The 16839-nt window shown below is 41.4% G+C and overlaps 1 protein-coding gene across 1 annotated transcript in view; it reads left to right on the forward strand.

The window, feature by feature from the left end:
• Positions 1-16839, forward strand: part of LOC116681751 (caseinolytic peptidase B protein homolog) — a gene marked incomplete at its 5' end in the record, with an annotated part of 30832 nt that overhangs the window by 10427 nt on the left and 3566 nt on the right. The window contains 5 exon segments of the mRNA XM_032509674.1: positions 848-951; positions 2398-2526; positions 9115-9212; positions 10661-10775; positions 15879-15956. Of these exon segments, the coding sequence (XP_032365565.1) occupies positions 848-951; positions 2398-2526; positions 9115-9212; positions 10661-10775; positions 15879-15956 (524 nt within the window).

The raw sequence follows: 16839 nt of genomic DNA on the forward strand, positions 1-16839 counted from the left end.
CAGCGCCGGAAACAGGCCCGACCCTTGCCCCTTCAATGTACACATATGTACATGTTACAAAGCAGACCAATGAGTAGTGAAGGAGAGAAGGAGGAGATGCAGCAATTGAAGTGTATCCACCATAATGGAACAGACTGAAGATGGAAGTAAATCAGGTGGAAGGGTCGTGGTTAATTGAGGAACTAGATATTTATATCTGCATACATCGGGCTGTTTTTCAAGCTTTGAGGATGGTAGGAACTTTGTTTAAGGGTCAAGGTTGTGTTTGATGACATGAAGTCTATCAGTCTACTTCCTGTAACCTGACTACATATTTAGGTGCTGTGACACATGCTTGCCTGTGTTTTTAGAAAATAGTATGGCTTAATTAGATTTGGCAATTTGACAAGACACTGCGAGATGGTTAAACGGAGGTAGCTATCCCTTTAATATCTTTGGTTGTATGAGGCCGTTGTGGGCAGGCACTGTTTTAAATGAGAAAGCTGCTTTATCACAATATTGGATTTAAAATATTTTTGCATAAATGTGATGAAGAACTTTTGTTTTTAATCCACTGGATTAACCAAAAACGAGATACTTTCTAAAACTTCATCTCTGAACCATTTCTTAATTAAATCCGCAGACAAAAATGCTATATCATGATATATGTTGATTTAACAAATGTAAATGTACATATTGTGTGATAGAAGACTTTTATTCATAGTGATTACATCTTTAAGCAGTGTTGGCTGTAAAAACAGACTAATTACTGTGGAAAGGCTTGGTTTGTGTGCACTTGTGCATTTATTGAACACAAATTCTAGGCAGGATTATTACACATATTTAAATGCGTGTCTGTGTTTTCCAGTGTGGTGAGGGTTCTGTTAGAAGCTGGTGCCGACCCAAACAGCGGAGATCACTTCAACAACGTTTACGACACCTCACGGGAGAAAGGCATCCACTCACTGGAAGGTGAAAGAGAAAAAACCAACCATTTTGCTACTGTTTGTTTGTGTGTTGTTGCTATATTACATATATGAATCCAAAATGGTAAACCAAATATTATAGTTTGCATAAAGATTTGCATTTATGTACATGTTTAATTTCTTCCGTATTATTTATGCTGTATGTTCTGTGACAAGTAGTGTGTGTTTTATTTGTATGTCTTCTGAGCTGCACACACACAAAGACAATATCCCCCCCCAGTCTGTGTGTTTGGGTTCTGCAGACATATTTATATGGGATATGTATATTGCAGACATTTATATGGCTGTCAGGTTTAGGTCCACGTGGGGCCGGCGTAGCGCGGGGAAGCGTTTCCCAGACGCAAGCTGATGGATGGGCTAGGGGGGCCTGTGCGACGCTTTATTGGGTTAGCTATGATTATCCCGCCCTGTCTCTCCCTCTCTCTCTCACACACACACACACACACACACACACTGCAGAAAGAAACTGTCGGAGAGATGGAGAAAAAGAGTGGGATGGATGGATGGAGGAAGGGAAAGACTGATGAAGGAAGTAAAAATCATAGGAGGAAGGCAGTGAAGTAAGGGGGGATAACGGAGGTATGTAAGAAGAAACGATGGATGAAGGGAAGGAAGGAGAGGTTAAAAATGGAGGAGAAGGAAAAAGATTTATAGAGGGAGGGAGGGATTGAAGGAAATGGGTGGGATGATAAGGGAGGGAGAGGCGAGGAAGTCAGGAAACGGATGAGACAAAGTTATTTGGATAGAGAAAGTGGGTGCAAGTGATGAAATGAATTGATGCATACTGAGGAGGAGAGGAAGGAGGTGGAAAAAATAAAAATGGATGATGGAGGAGTGGCACGAGATGAGGCTACTTATGAAAAAGAGAAGTAAGGAGAGAATGATAGACTATCTCTATTATTAATAAGGAGCCGAGCAAAGGAGACCCTAAAACACAACTCGCATTATTCCTATCATGTCAAGCAGTTGAGCTTAAATCTGTGAAAATGAACAACTCTTTCAAATCTAGAAACAGGAAAGACAATTTTGTAGTCTGCAGTGTTATCATTGTCACACTTTCTGGAGCCTCACCATTGACTGTGAATAGATTAAAGAAAGTTATTAAAGGCTCAAACATGTCCAGTTTAAGATGTTCGTTAATTCATCATACTCATCTTCTCAGCTCCACAAAGTTCACTGGTTGCATCTCATATTGGAGTTGTGCCTACACTATTTCCATCTTTGGGGAACTAGCGTGTTTTGTCAAATCCACGTTGAGCCTAAATTCATTCTCGAATCGGAAATTCAGTAAAACATCTTACAAATGTTCCCAGAAGGTATTTTGTCTGTCTTTTGTTCTGCCAACTAGTGCGTGTTTTGCAAAAGAAAAAGCAGTCTTTTGTTTCTAATCATTCTCATCTCTCCATGTATTGCTCTCTGTCCCTCCCTACAGTTCTCGTGTCCAGAGAGGATGAATTCAGCAGCAGGCTCAGCAGCCGGGCTGGCTTCCGTGGTTGCACAGCACTTCACTACGCCACACTGGCTGATGATCCACGCACTGTCCGCATGCTGCTGGAGGCTGGTATGTTACAGCCCACCCAACCATTCCTAATCCCACTTCAGGGTCCATGAGGGACCTCTTAGGGTTTAGATATCTAAACATAGTCTGCAGTTGTATATCATGGTGGTATGAGTGTATTCTCTAACATTAAGACCAAAAATCGCCTCTTTTTTCCAACCTAAATATTTAGCCGAGGTATGAAAGTAGGATCCTTAGGGCCCGAGCGCCGAAGCGGCGAAGGCCCTACTGGAACTGAAGGAATTATTGTTCTTGAATTTGAAACCAAGTCCGGCCCCTATGAGGGAAAACTGCAAAAAATGCAACTGTCACCTGAACTAAAACTCAATTTTATTGTCCACTGGTAAGGAAACGTCCCAGGTGTTTAACAGAATATATGGATGTGTTGTTAGGCTGGATAATGCTCAATATTTGACAATTAATTGACAGTTACTTTAAAAAAATCTTTAAAATCAAGGTCCTAAACATTTCTTGCTGAACAGATTTTGTAGCATTTTGAATATCTGTGAAAAACACTTCTCTATTAGTATTTCTCTGACACAATGACCTCTTGGGTTAATATAGAATGATTTTGATTTTGCATACAGAGACACATGGATATACACAAGTTTGTGTTTTCTAAACCCTGCTTGCATAGGATAAGATTGTTTCTATTGTTAATTATAGTCCAATAAAGACTTATTCTGGGGTGCGATTTATTAATTTAGGGAAACAAATGACTAATTCAAGCGTACCCGTTTTATCACGACACATGCTAGGCTCCTTTCCCCTTAATCTTTGCTATCCAAACTAAATTTTTCTCATTTTGCCCTCGGAGCTGAAGGCAGTATTGTCTCCATCAGCTTTAAAAAGCTTTCCATGTATCATCATCTTAACGCTTCCACCCCCGAGTAATATAAACAGTATTACAAAGCTCATTTGAAATTGATCACTTGTTCATACCCCCTCTCCATTCACCTCCATTACACTCGCACCTGTCGTTGACTCAGCTCCACCGACACACACACACACACACACACACACACACACACACACACACACACACACACACACACACACACACACACACACACACACACACACTCTCTCTCTCTTTCTCATAGAGCCTCAGGGCAGAATATCCCCCTCAGTCTTCTGGCGTGCAGCTCTTAAACAAGCTAGGCCTAGTTGAACTGTGACCTCTCCACAGAACATGCCCTTGGGGTAGATCCACAATCACAGGATGCATGTGTCTTTTGTGAGTGTGTGTGTGTGTGTGTGTATATATATATATATATATATATGTGTGTGTATATATGTCTTTGTGAGTGAATGTGTGTGCTTTTGCACTCCAGTCTCCATTTCTTTAATTTAAAATATTCATATATTCATGCATGCTTTTATCCTTTAGATATCTTTTTGAATCTTAACATTGGGGGACATTTGTAGTTGTTGCTCTTTAGGCTGATACGTTTTTAATCTAAATATAATTTTTTCATTTTTTGGATCAGACACCCAATCCACCATTCCCACACACACACACACACACACACACACACACACACACAGGTCTAGTATTAATGTCTTGTTTATGTTTATGATGGATGGTGCATCCAAATCTCTGTCTGCCTGTCTCTCCCGTCTCACCCATGCGTCAGTAAGCACTCTGTACGCTTAAACAAATCACTTTGTCTAACTCGATCAAATGTTCTGCAGATGCATTTTTGAATTAAAACAGTAAGAAATTTCACAAAGAAGAAACATATGTTTTAAGTCAATCTGATTAAAGACAGAGTGGGTTTTTGCTCGCCCGACTGGGTTGTTGCCGGTTTGGCGCCACCATCACGGCCAATAACAATCATGACGTCACACACTCTCAAACACCAACACATTGCTGTCCATGTACATGTGTGATTCTGTGTAAATAGCCACGTAATTAAAGACTTTCATAGAAGTTTTTAATGCATTTGATTATTTTCGACAACGCTTGTGTTGTTTGTACCGTATTTTTCTTTAATCTATTTCCTCTTTGTAGCCAATCCATCTCTTTTTACATCGTCACAAAAAATCTCATAAACTGCCACAGCTTCAGGACATTGTGTGGATTTGGAGTTGTGTATGTGTGTGTCTACTGATTGTCCAACATCTTCCCTTCATGTATGTGCACAAAGTGCGTGGATGGAGTTGTGTGTATCCTATGCTTTGTTATTTCCCTTGTGTTTGTGTGCGTCCATGTTACGCTACCAGCCGTGGGTTTTGCTCTTTTGGCCTTAGTTGGCCCTCGACTCACATCTCCATCCATCACAGTCTCCGGGCCCACCCTCGGGCCTCTCCTCGCCCCACAGTCCCTCACCCTACCTGCGGAGGCTCTCTAGCCTCTCCCCAGGCTCCACATCAGGCCCGTGGCCACAGGCACTCAGTAATGGACGGCTCCATAGGTGGTAGGAGCCCAGAAGAGTCACACATGCTCACAGGCACACACAATACAGATACAAGGACACACACACGCACAAAGACCAGCAGGGGCTCTTTCCCACCAGCTGCAGTGAAAGAGAGGGAGGAGGAAATAGGAAAGAGGAGGGGACTCCTAATAGGCATAACTAAAGCACTCCTAATGAAGGGATCCTCTGTGTGTGTGTGTCTGCTGTGAGTGTCGTTAATGTTGATCATGTTATAAAGTGCTATGGCCCAGAGGGTTGGCCTGATATTAAAGCCCTAAATGATGCTATTTATTATGTTGTGTGTGTAGATGTGTGTGTGTGTGTGTGCATGTGAATACTTTATTGCTTTCCTCCCTCATGTTTTGGGGTGGGGTTAGTGTTGTATTGTTGTAGGGATCAATAGCTTTGTTAGGAGGTCACAAAATTTAGGGGTTTATCGATAATCATCACAATGATTATTAGTCTCTGCAGGTCGGAGCTCAGAGCAATAGGAACAACCAACACCAGTAAGAATTACACATGTTCTGTATCCCACCCAGAAAATTACCAGACAAGTTATCTGTTTTTCAATGCACCATTCAACATCTTGTACATTCAGTACAGTGGTCACTAATGGGGTTTTGTGCATAATTTTCAGATTTTGTTCAAATATCTGCTCTCATCAGCTGAAAAGGAACAGTGGAGACCTTAATATACTCTCAAAAGACCCACATTTAATATATCTTTATATTGTCACAATCTGTCAGTGATTTTAATCATCTTACAGTTGATATAAAAAGTTAACATACAGGTTACACAGGTTTTTGTGTATGTAAAAAAAAAATGAGACAAAGATAAATCATGTCAGAACTCTTTCCACCTTTAATGTGACCTATAATGTGAATAATTTAATTGAAAAACAAACTAAAATCTTTGAGGGGGAAAATAAAAACTTACAATAGCCTGGTTGCATAAATGTGCACACTAATACTTTGTTGAAGCCCCTTTGATTTTATTACAGCACTCAGAGTAGAAGTTCATTAGCATGGCACATCTTGACTTGGCAATATTTGCCCATTCTTCTTTGCAAAAGTGCTCCAAATCTGTCAAATTGCGATGACATTCCCTGTGCACAGCCCTCTTAAAATCAGCCCACAGATGTTAAATTGGATTCAGGACTGGGCTCTGGCTGGGCCATTCTAAAACCTTCATCTTCTTTTGGTGAAGCCATGCTTTTGTGGATTTGGATGTGTCCTTTGGGTCATCATTCTGAAAGGTGAACGGTGAAAGTGGATGAGATTTGGCCAGCTCAAATTTTAATTTTCAGTCAAACTTTCAGTCTTCATTTAAGAAACTGCAGACAAGTTATCTGGTTTTCAATGCACCATTCAACATCCTGTACATTCACTACAGTGGTCACTAATGGGGTTTTGTACATAACTTTCAGATTTTGTACAAATATCTACTCTCAGCTGAAAAGGAACAGTGGAGACCTTAATATCTTCTTTATCTTTCTAACGGAAGCCAGAAGGTTTTGTGCCAAAATTGCCTGGTATTTGGAACTGTTTATAATTCCCTTCACCCTAAGGCCCCAGTTCCAGCTGAAGAAAAATAGCCCCAAAGCTTGATGCTTCACTGTGGGTATGAGGTTCTTTTGCGCTAAACATATCTTTTGGAATTATGGTCAAAAAGTTCAACCTTGGAATCAGACCAGAACACATTTTCCCACATGCTTCTGGGAGACTTGATGTTTGTTGTTGCAAACTTCAGCCGGGCTTGGATGTTTTTCTTTGTAAGAAAAGGCTTCCGTCTTGCCACCCTACCCCAAAGCCCATTCATATGAAGAATACGGGAGATTGTTGTCACATGTAGCACACAGCCAGTACTTGCCAGAAATTCTTGCAGCTCCTTTAATGTTGCTGTAGGTCTCTTGGAAGCGTCCCTGAGCAGTTTTCTTGTTGTCTTTTCATCAATTTTGGAGGGGTGTTCCGTTGTGCCATATTTTCTTCACTTGATGATGACTGTCTTCACTGTGTTCCATTTTACATTTAATGCTTTGGAAATTCTTTTGTACACTGCTCCTGACTGATATCTTTCAACAATGAGATCCCTCTAACTACTAACTAAGAACTAACTAAGAAAATGTCAGGAAAATCTATTGGAAAACAGCTGAACTTTATTTGTGATTAATCAGAGTCACTTTAAATGATGGCAGGTGTGTAAGGACTATTTAACATGAGTTGGAATGTGATTGGTTAATTCTGAATACAGCTGTGCACACTTATGCAACCAGGTTATTGTAAGGTTTTTCTTTTGTCTTTTTCAACCTCGAAGATTTCAGTTTGTTTTTCAATTGAATTGTTCACATTATAGGTCACGTTAAAAGTGGAAAGAGTTCTGACATGATTTATCTTTGTCTAACTTTTTATCACAAAAACCTGGCATTTTAACAGGGGTGTGTAGACTTTTTATATCCACTATATATTCTCATGACAGAGATTTCAAAGCATTGCCAGCCCACTACTTGTTAAAGTGACATGTGTTATGTCACTTCATGTTTTTCCAATGCTTCCGCTAGAGTGTCCGTAGTGTCTTTGCGCCCTTTCACACCTACACACCTTGGTCAGGACTTTAATCTGTAGTCCCTGGCTGTAAACAAAGAATAGGATGTCTGTCAGAAGGGAAACCTAACCATGAAGCCTTGTTTACAGTGTGAAACCTCCCCTGGACCACGGTCGGGACCAAACATGGTTCATTGATAAAGAGGTGGCTAGATCAAACTGAACACTGGTTGTGGTTTGTTTCTAGTGTGACCAGAAGTTCTGGCATAACCGGAAAAAGGAAAAACAATGCAAAAAAAATAAATGAGATGCAGTAGCACATAAGTGGAGAAGGAAAGTAAATGTTTAAATGACATTTGGTCCAATGACTTTCAAAAGAGTCAGGTAGAAAAACTCACAAAAATTCTGACAATTATTTCCGAGAGGATGAGAGAGGACGGAGAGGAGAGCGATGTCTGCAAACCAATCAACTGCAAGTAGGTGATGGTGAGAGGACGTATGTATGTCTTGTATAGTTCCTTAGCTCACTCCTATAAATGCAATGTGAAACCCAAAACTAACCGGATGCAATGCAACAAAAAAACGGAAACCTTGGTTTGGACTTTCTGGTGTGAAAAGATCCTTAAATTATATTAAGGCCTCAGACCGAAACAACAAAGATTGTTTCAAAACCCATTTGAATTTCGAATGGTGCCAATAAGGTCTGACCAAGTCCAGAGAAATCCACAAATAAGGAGTGCTGCATCATGTTCATCACTTTGGACAAAGCACTGAACCTACTGAAACAATACTCACCTTTTATGAATTCAGAGCATAATGTTAAGTGTTTGTTGCCTGTATTATACAGGAGTTGTGTTTGACATTTTTATACTACATACTAGTTCTGACAACATACCTGAGTCTTTATACGATGGAAACATTCCCTTGTTCATGTGGAGGCGCGTGTTGTGTTGGTGACTCTGGGTTGAGTTTGGTGGCACAGGTCAGGGCAGAAGGCGCTGCTAACCACCTTTACTGACAAGTCCTGGCACACTTCACACGCACACTTGTGACATTATGGTTCTCCCTCCTTTGTACTCCGACCCCTTAAAGATCCGTCTAACAAAATGTTTCTTCCGTTTGACCCCTCTTGCTGTGTGAAGTGTGTGCTTGTGTGCCTCAATGGCCCCCAACCTGCAGTGTGTATAGATCTTATAATAGTCCAGGGTGTTGGGGTCAAAGCATGTGTTATTGGCACCCGTTGCAGATATGAAACCCCCTACAGGGTGATTGCATCGTCTTCCTGCTTCACTGCCGTTAGTCTCAGTGACCTCTGAACCCAAGTCAGCTCTAACCCTCCCTCCATCGACGTTTTGACCCTCTTGTTGAGGGCATGTGTGTGTGTTGTATTACTTACAGCAAAAAATAGGAAAAAACATTTTGTTCTGTTTCCAAGATTTTAAGAGCAGCTACAAATAATTGGATTTTTTTCTCTCTCTCTGTGTGTGTGTGTGTGTGTGTGTGTGTGTGTGTGTGTGTGTGTGTGTGTGTGTGTGTGTGTGTGTGTGTGTGTGTGTGTGTGTGTGTGTGTGTGTGTGTGTGTGTGTGTGTGTGTGTGTGTGTGTGTGTGTGTGTTGCATGCTTGCATACAGGTGCCAACCCCCTGCAGACCAATGGTTTGGGACACACAGCACGGGCCTATGCTAAGGAGGGAGAAGTGAGCACAATACTGCAGGAGTTTGAGGGCAAGGTATGACACACTCACACAGGCACAAACTCTCATTTTGTTCTTCCGTCCAAGCTGTGCAGAATGTATGCAAGCAATTAAAACAATATCCGTGCACATAAATGTTTTTGCTGCTGTAGTCGTTTCCTGTGGCCTGTGTCTGAATGACTGAAGGACTATTGACACAGCCGACATCTGTGTCATTTACTTGCCTTCATGCACACAGACACACACTCCTCGGGAGGTCTGCTGACTGAGTGACAGGTGATATTGAGTATTAGAGTTGTGAACGCTGGTTGAGGTTAACTGGGGTCAAAACATGAAGAGTAAAGTAGGATTATATTGTTTCTACAGATATTATATTGAACTAGAGATCACCTGGAATTCAACACACAAACATGAAGTTGTCTTAAGATATCGTTTAAATATTTTCTGAAAGCACCAACAGTCGTGTCCAAAATACTTTTTTTTCAAATCTCTTTGGTCAGATGAACTAACATGGAGATTTAATTTGGCACTTTGTGCACATATAAGGGCATTACATACATACACTTAAAATACTGTCAGGTATTGTATAATATTCTTGATATAATAATATAATTTTATAAGAAGATTTAATCAAAAAACAAAATCAGTTCTTCTCATAATATTTTCTTGGATAGTTTTTTGGATACAATTGGATAGTATTTTTCCAATTGTTAAAATGTGATTTCAATTTGGAACTGATGGTGATCTTGAGGCTTGGTTAAGCTTTAACTGAACGATGCTATGGAATCAGCTGACTGCAGGGACTCTCTTGGTATTTCGCAGGTGTATATTAGTAGAGGTGGGGTCAGCTGTTTTCTTAAGTAAAGCTTGAGTTACCCTTATTTATCTACCAGTTTGACAGCAGACCAGATCTAAGCAAGATGGAGAGAGAGAATAAAGAGCCTGCCTCCTCTGCAGGGTGAAAACCTGGAGTCTGAGAAGACAAAGAGGGAAGGATGAATGAGTCATGGGGTGGCTACGAGAAAGAAAGAAACTGAAGGGGGTGGGATATGTAAAAATGAAGGGAAAGAAAAAAACTTGGGTAGAGGAAGATAAAATAGGTGGGAAAAGAGATCAAATCAGCAGAAAATGTGTGTCAGAGAAAGGAGGGAAGGAGTGAAGGGAGTAGTAAAGAGACTGAAAAACAACACAACCCTTTAATAGGAAAAAGGGGGAGAAACAGCTTTACTGTCACGGCGTATTTGGCCACTCACTTTTTTCTTGTTTCAGTGTCTTTGTAGCGGGGATGAGCGCCGAAGCAAGGGTGGGAAAGAAGAAAACATGATTAAGAAAGAGGAGTGATTAGGGGCAGACTGGCGAACTCTGCAATGTCCTCATGGTTTTCCCCTGGAGAGTTGACTTTCTTATAAGTCTTCTTTCACTTCCTCGATTCAGTGACTGTCTCATATGATTTCTGTATGTTCGTCTTCTTTACCTCCATCTAGTTCCAGGAGGCGCAGGCTCGGCGGGAGGCGGAGGAGAGGCGGCGGTTCCCCCTGGAGAGGAGGCTGAAGGAGCATATCATCGGACAGGAGGGGGCCATCAATACTGTGGCCTCAGGTAAACACACACACACACACACACACACACAAAACATGATATATGCAGCTAAACACAATGACATTCACCACAAAAATACAAGTGCACATAAATACATGCTTCCAAGCCACAGTCTTGTTTCCACATTGCTTTTTTTTTTCTTTTTATGTTTCTGTTTTGTCCCTCCTTTTCCTCTCTCTTGCTGTCCTCCCTTCCCTCCCGCAGTAGGCGGGTTCAGACAGACCGGCGGAGGCTGTAATTGGTTAATTGTGATGAATGAGCTGTCTGTCAGGCATACACAGGTGCTGTGTGCATGTGCGTGTGTTTGTGTGTGTGACAGCTGAAGAGGCCAGGCTTGGAGCCGCCAGTTAACACGATTACAGAGAGAGGAGACATACTACAGACCCCCACCTCCCCCTCTCTGTCTCTCTTCCTTTTTCTCTCCAGTATATCCCTCCATCTCTCTCTCTCTCTCGCTTTACCCCCTTGATCTTCATCACATCCACTCTTTCTCCTCCACCCTTCTGTCCGTTCCTACTTCCCTTCTGTCCGTTCCTACTTCCATTTTGTGGCCTCCACCTTCTGCATCTTTCCATCATCACTCTTTCATGTTATGCCGTCTAGCTCTCCCTTCCTCGAAACACACGGATCAGGGATGGACAGGCAAAGTGATGAAGACAGGAAGAGAAAAACACATGAGACGGGGGTAAAACAAAGGGAGGAAAAGGGTAGACAAAAAGGAGAGAAACGCTGATGGGAGGAGATAGCAGAGAAGTGTCTGAAAACCAGAAAGCTTGTAGCAAATGACAGAAAGACAAAGAGAGCGAGTGTAATGCATAGAGAAGAGGAGGGAGGATGAGTTAGAGCACAATAACACAGCAGACAGTAAAGAGCTGATATTACACCAGGCATCCATGGAGGCCATGTATTGATCCACAGATGAGTGTGTGTGTGTGTGTGTGTGTGTGTGTGTGTGTGTGTGTGTGTGTGTGTGTGTGTGTGTGTGTTCAGAAAGGGTTCTGCAGCGAGGATGTGTTATTTTTATGATCTCGGGCAGATTTGTGAAAATAATCAACTCACTCCCAAAGCTAGAAGTGGATATTATAATCTGTGATGTTTCCGTGAGAGCAAATACTACAGAGTTTATAACCAAGAGGAGAACAAGTTGGATTGAATTCATAAAAAAACTATACATAAATATAAGGAAACAATGAAAATACAAACTATAGATGTTCACAAAACAAAATACAAACAGTGATGCTATTTGAGCAATAGTTGCGTTAAGTGTCAGCGTATAGTAGGTTCTGCTGGGAGTCATTCAAGGAAAAGGGAATCGTGGGATTTGTAGTTTTTTTGGCAAGGTGATAGATGATTGTTGTTATCATGGCAAATTGTGCTGAAAGCCATAGAAGACGTCGCCACATTGATAAAGGAACATCCTATTGATTTCTGAGAAGTATTACCCCCCCCCCACACACACACACACACACACACACACACACACACACACACACACATACACACACACACACTCTCTCTGAAAGCGAGCAAGAGAACATGTGGGATGCCTAAAAGAGGCAAAGATATTGCAAAGTTATTTACAAAAACACACGTTATCTGCTGTGCATTTATACTTGTTGGGGTGTGTGCTATTTTGTAAGTTTTATCACAGATGAGCCGAGCAGGAATTAGCCAAACTGTGACAGAGTTAGAGAGGGGAAGTAGGGATTTAGAGATGAGGAGATGGCCCAGGAAAGAACAGAACGGATATACTGGAGATAAGGATTCAACCAATGAGAAAGGGATGGACAGATAAAAAGAGAAGAGGGAGCTGCACATGCAATAATATATTTTACTGTATATCGTGAGTAATTTGAGTGAGAAAATGTTCATTTTACAATTCCAGAAATCGGAGAAAAAGCAAATCCTTAAATTTGAGAAGCAGGAAACAGCCAAATTTTGTTTTGGCTTATTGATAAATTACTGTTGATTATCAATTTTACATTTATCATCATTGATTGATGCAGACCATTTGGTGTTTTGTCATGTCTCCAAAACGGCAGTTTCCCCCTGAACTCCTTGTGACAAACAGCTGGCCTGCAGCAAGATACATTCACTCTCACAAACAAAACACACACACACACACACACACACACACACACACACACACACACACAGGAAGGAGGTTAGATTGATCCAGGTTTAGCTCTCAGGGCTAAGAGTTATTGAGGAGAATCATCCCTCTGTAATCATGTTAGAGCCAACCAGACCTGCCCAACACACTGTTGTGTGTGTGTGTGTGTGTGTGTGTGTGTGTGTGTGTGTGTGTGTGTGTGTGTGTGTGTGTGTGTGTGTGTCTGTGTGTCTGTGTGTCTGTGTGTCTGTGTGTCTGTGTGTCTGTGTGTGAGAGAGAGAGAGAGAGAGAGAGAGAGCTTTTTTGTTTTGTGTCTCTTTCCTTTCCTTGTTGTCGTCAGGGTCCTCTGAGAAATGTCAATGTGCCCTTCTGTCAAAGTCGGTCTCAATCAGCTAAAACACACAAACACACAGAAGGTTACACTGTCATTCACACAGCCATTGATAAAGAAGACGGAGCTTTGGAGCCCCTCTTGTCACTATTCATCTCTGTGTCCATCTCTGACACACTCGTTGGTTTCTCTGTCTCCTTATCTCCATCACTCCTCTCTCTTTTCCCTCTTTATCTCCTTCTACATCCCTACTCCTCTTTCCTCCCCTTATCTTCCCTCCTCCTGCTACTTCCCTCTCTACCATGTCATCTCTTTACCTCCCTCAATCTGCCTCTCCTTTTTTCCTGCCGAGCATCTGTTCTCTATGATTATCAGCCATTAGTAGCTGGTTTAACACTTAGATCTGCTGGCTGTCGTGAAGTATTTCAGCTTCACTGTATCACACACACAGAGCCTCCTGGATCACAATAAGTGAGCAGGAAAGGTCTCATCGTCTGTGTAAAAGATGCCTTGACAGGATACATACTGTAGCTGTTGTTGAACCCTCTTTGACTGTTTTGGTTCCTTTGTGTTCTTTTGAGCAACTTCGCTAAGGTGTTCTCCTGCCACTTATCAGATTCTGGCTGTACTCGATAACTTAAAAGAAATTGACACCTCTCAGATGCACTATTTAAGCTTGTACAGTGTTGCTAACTGGAGTTATTTATGCTGAGGACCTGTGCATCTTTGGGGACAATTGGCCAGAATTTTTAAAGGAAACAAGTTGAGAAGAATAAATAAAATTAATTGACCAGCCTGCCAAACCTTCACCAGTGTTTTTAAGTCGAGGCTTTTACAAGGTTGTGTTCTCACTTGTCAGATTCAAACAGATCAGGATTCATGATGTGAAAGATGTGCAGGACCTACTGTATGTGTTAACTGTTTTAATTTAGAATCCAGAGGTAATGTTGGTAAGTAGAAGCCACAGGCAGACTCCCTCCTTGAATCTTAACATCCATACGTCCTTCTTTCTCTAGTGTGCATGGTTGCATGTTTTGAGGCAATTCAGCTAAGAAAAGTTGGCCTGAGGAACACTGAACACAAAAAATTGCAATAAACTTATATTTTTAAAATAACCATACTATATTCATCATTTTTTCTAGCCCCTAGTGTTTATTAAGATTTTTTTTTTGTGGGGGGGGGGCACTTTCAGCCTTTATTTTGATAGCAGAAGACATGAAAGGGGAGAGAGAGACGGGGAACGACATGCAGAAAGGGCGGCAGGTCGGAGTCAAACCCGCAGTCGCTGCCTCTATATATGGACGCCCGCTCTACCAAATGTGCTATCCAGGGGCCCCTAGTGTTTATTTTTTTGTTTAAAATTAACATTGGTTTGATAGGAGAGGCTGATGGCATCATTCAGTTGATTATTTCAAATCTCTAAAGACAAAAAAACACAAAGCATTTATGTTTTGTCTACAGTGAAGCTGATACAGGTTTATGTGGGAAAATAATAAGATACTAACTCTGATTAACCTCAAGCAACAAGATGAGAGGTAACGTCCGTTGTGCATTATCTAAAAATGAAGAAAAGCTACAAATGTATTGTTACACAGGACCCTGCGGACTCCCACACCCCATATGGATGACTGTGGTCATTTTTGTGTCAGCTTTATAAAGATTTAAATGCCAACTTCCCTGAATGACACAATCAGGATAGATCCACAAATTGATTTGGGGGCTGAAGACTCAGCTCCTAAAGGTGGGGTACACTGTGACACTGTGAACAGATTGCCAGTCTATCTCAAGACTAACACAAAGACAGACAATCACATTCATACCTATGAGTAATTTAGCGTGTCCAATTAGTCTAAAATGAATGTATTTTGGATACAGAACACTGGAAAACAGCCGGAACCCCACATATTAGGGCTCCAGCCTGCCAGTGGACTCAAACCCAGTGCCTTTTTGCTCAAGGCAACCAATAAGCTATCGTGCCACCAACTTGCTTTGATCCCATTTGGCAAAAAACCTGCTCGTCTATGGCTCTGGTTTTGGCCCCGGCCTCTCAACAGCTTCAGATTTGGATGAGTTTGTGCTAGTGTCTGCTTCTTCGTTGAGTGGCTGAAACCACGGGCCAAATACACTCTTTACTCCCCTCCGATCCACCTCATCATCTTGTCTTTGTGTATGTGTGTGAGTGTAGTTGCTGGGGTGATTGCAGGGTTGGGTAGGCACTCCTCTTTAAGCATGCGTGTGTGTCTGTGTGTGTTTCTGTGTGTGTGTGTGAGGCTGCGATCCATGCTAAACTGATTTCGCCATGGCCGCGCCAGGGAGGCTAACACAATTACTGCTGGCTAATGGCCCCACTGACTGAGGGGGGAAGAGAGGCAGCGTGGGTAGCTTTCTGGAGGTCTCTCATCTTGCTCTCTTTTTCTGTTTTCTCTCTTCTGTCTTTTTTTTTTCTTTCTTTCTCTCCACCAAATGTCTTGACCCTTTTCTCATCCCTGCTCTCTCGCTCTTTTATCATAGTTTCTGGGATACCCGTCGCCCTCAGGTCAACTCGATTCAGTCTGGTGAAACTCAGAATACTTAGTGCAAAAGCAAAGTCAACAAATGCAGATTACTAATAAATAGTCCTCCTTTTCTTTCTCCCTCTATCTGTTTCTGCACTCTGTAGCCATCAGGAGAAAGGAGAATGGTTGGTATGACGAAGAGCATCCTCTCGTATTCCTCTTCCTCGGCTCATCAGGAATTGGTAAATAACTCATCTTTTTTCACTCAAGAAAAAACTTCTTCAGTGTCTCGAAAGGAGCTGCCAAAATAAACAGAACACTTGAGTGTGTTAGGTTTCTGAAGTTTGTTGCATGCATGCAGTGTTTTTTCCTCCTGCCAGTCTGCTGATTTCAAAAGGAACAAAATACACAAAACGACAAAGCGATGATGTCACACTGTAAAATGTAAACACAAACTGGAGAAACTCTACCAAGAATTCAGTGAATGAGTGTGTCTCCAAGGTGTCTAAATATACTGCTACAATATACTAAATTTAGCATTTGTTTACTGTTTTTTTTTGTTACATCTGTCTATTGAATTAATTAACTATCATAAATAACAACAACAAACTGGGATAATACTTTCTTCAAAGACCTGTCTGACTCAGGAACAGCTTGGTAGTGTCACCTGATTTAACTCGTCCACAAAGGCTTATCAACTTGCTTGTTTTTAAAACATTTTTCCTTAAGGGATAATAAAGTTAATCAATCAATTTCCAACTGGGGAAAATACCAATAAAAGATAAGATAAACCTTTATTGTCATTGCACAGAGGCTCATACAACAAAATCGTGAGTGCCACAACTGCAGGTGCATTAAAGATAATAAACAATGACGGGACAGGTACCAAACTACCACATGTAACACCAATATGTTGTGTAAAAAAAAAAAAGAAGAAAAAAAGCCAGCAGTGCCTTTTCTGTCTGAGGATGCTGGCTAAGTTTGATGTTGAACTTGTTTCATAGACCTTTTATTGAGTCAATTTTTACTTTTTCTTTATCTGTTGGTATGCTTCTCTCAAATCTAAAACAGAAAAATGCATTAACAAAGGGGATCAAGGTCAAGTCTGTCTGATTTCTAAAACAA

The sequence above is a fragment of the Etheostoma spectabile genome, chromosome 3 (assembly GCF_008692095.1).
Source record: "Etheostoma spectabile isolate EspeVRDwgs_2016 chromosome 3, UIUC_Espe_1.0, whole genome shotgun sequence".
Classification (NCBI taxonomy): Eukaryota; Metazoa; Chordata; class Actinopteri; order Perciformes; family Percidae; genus Etheostoma; species Etheostoma spectabile.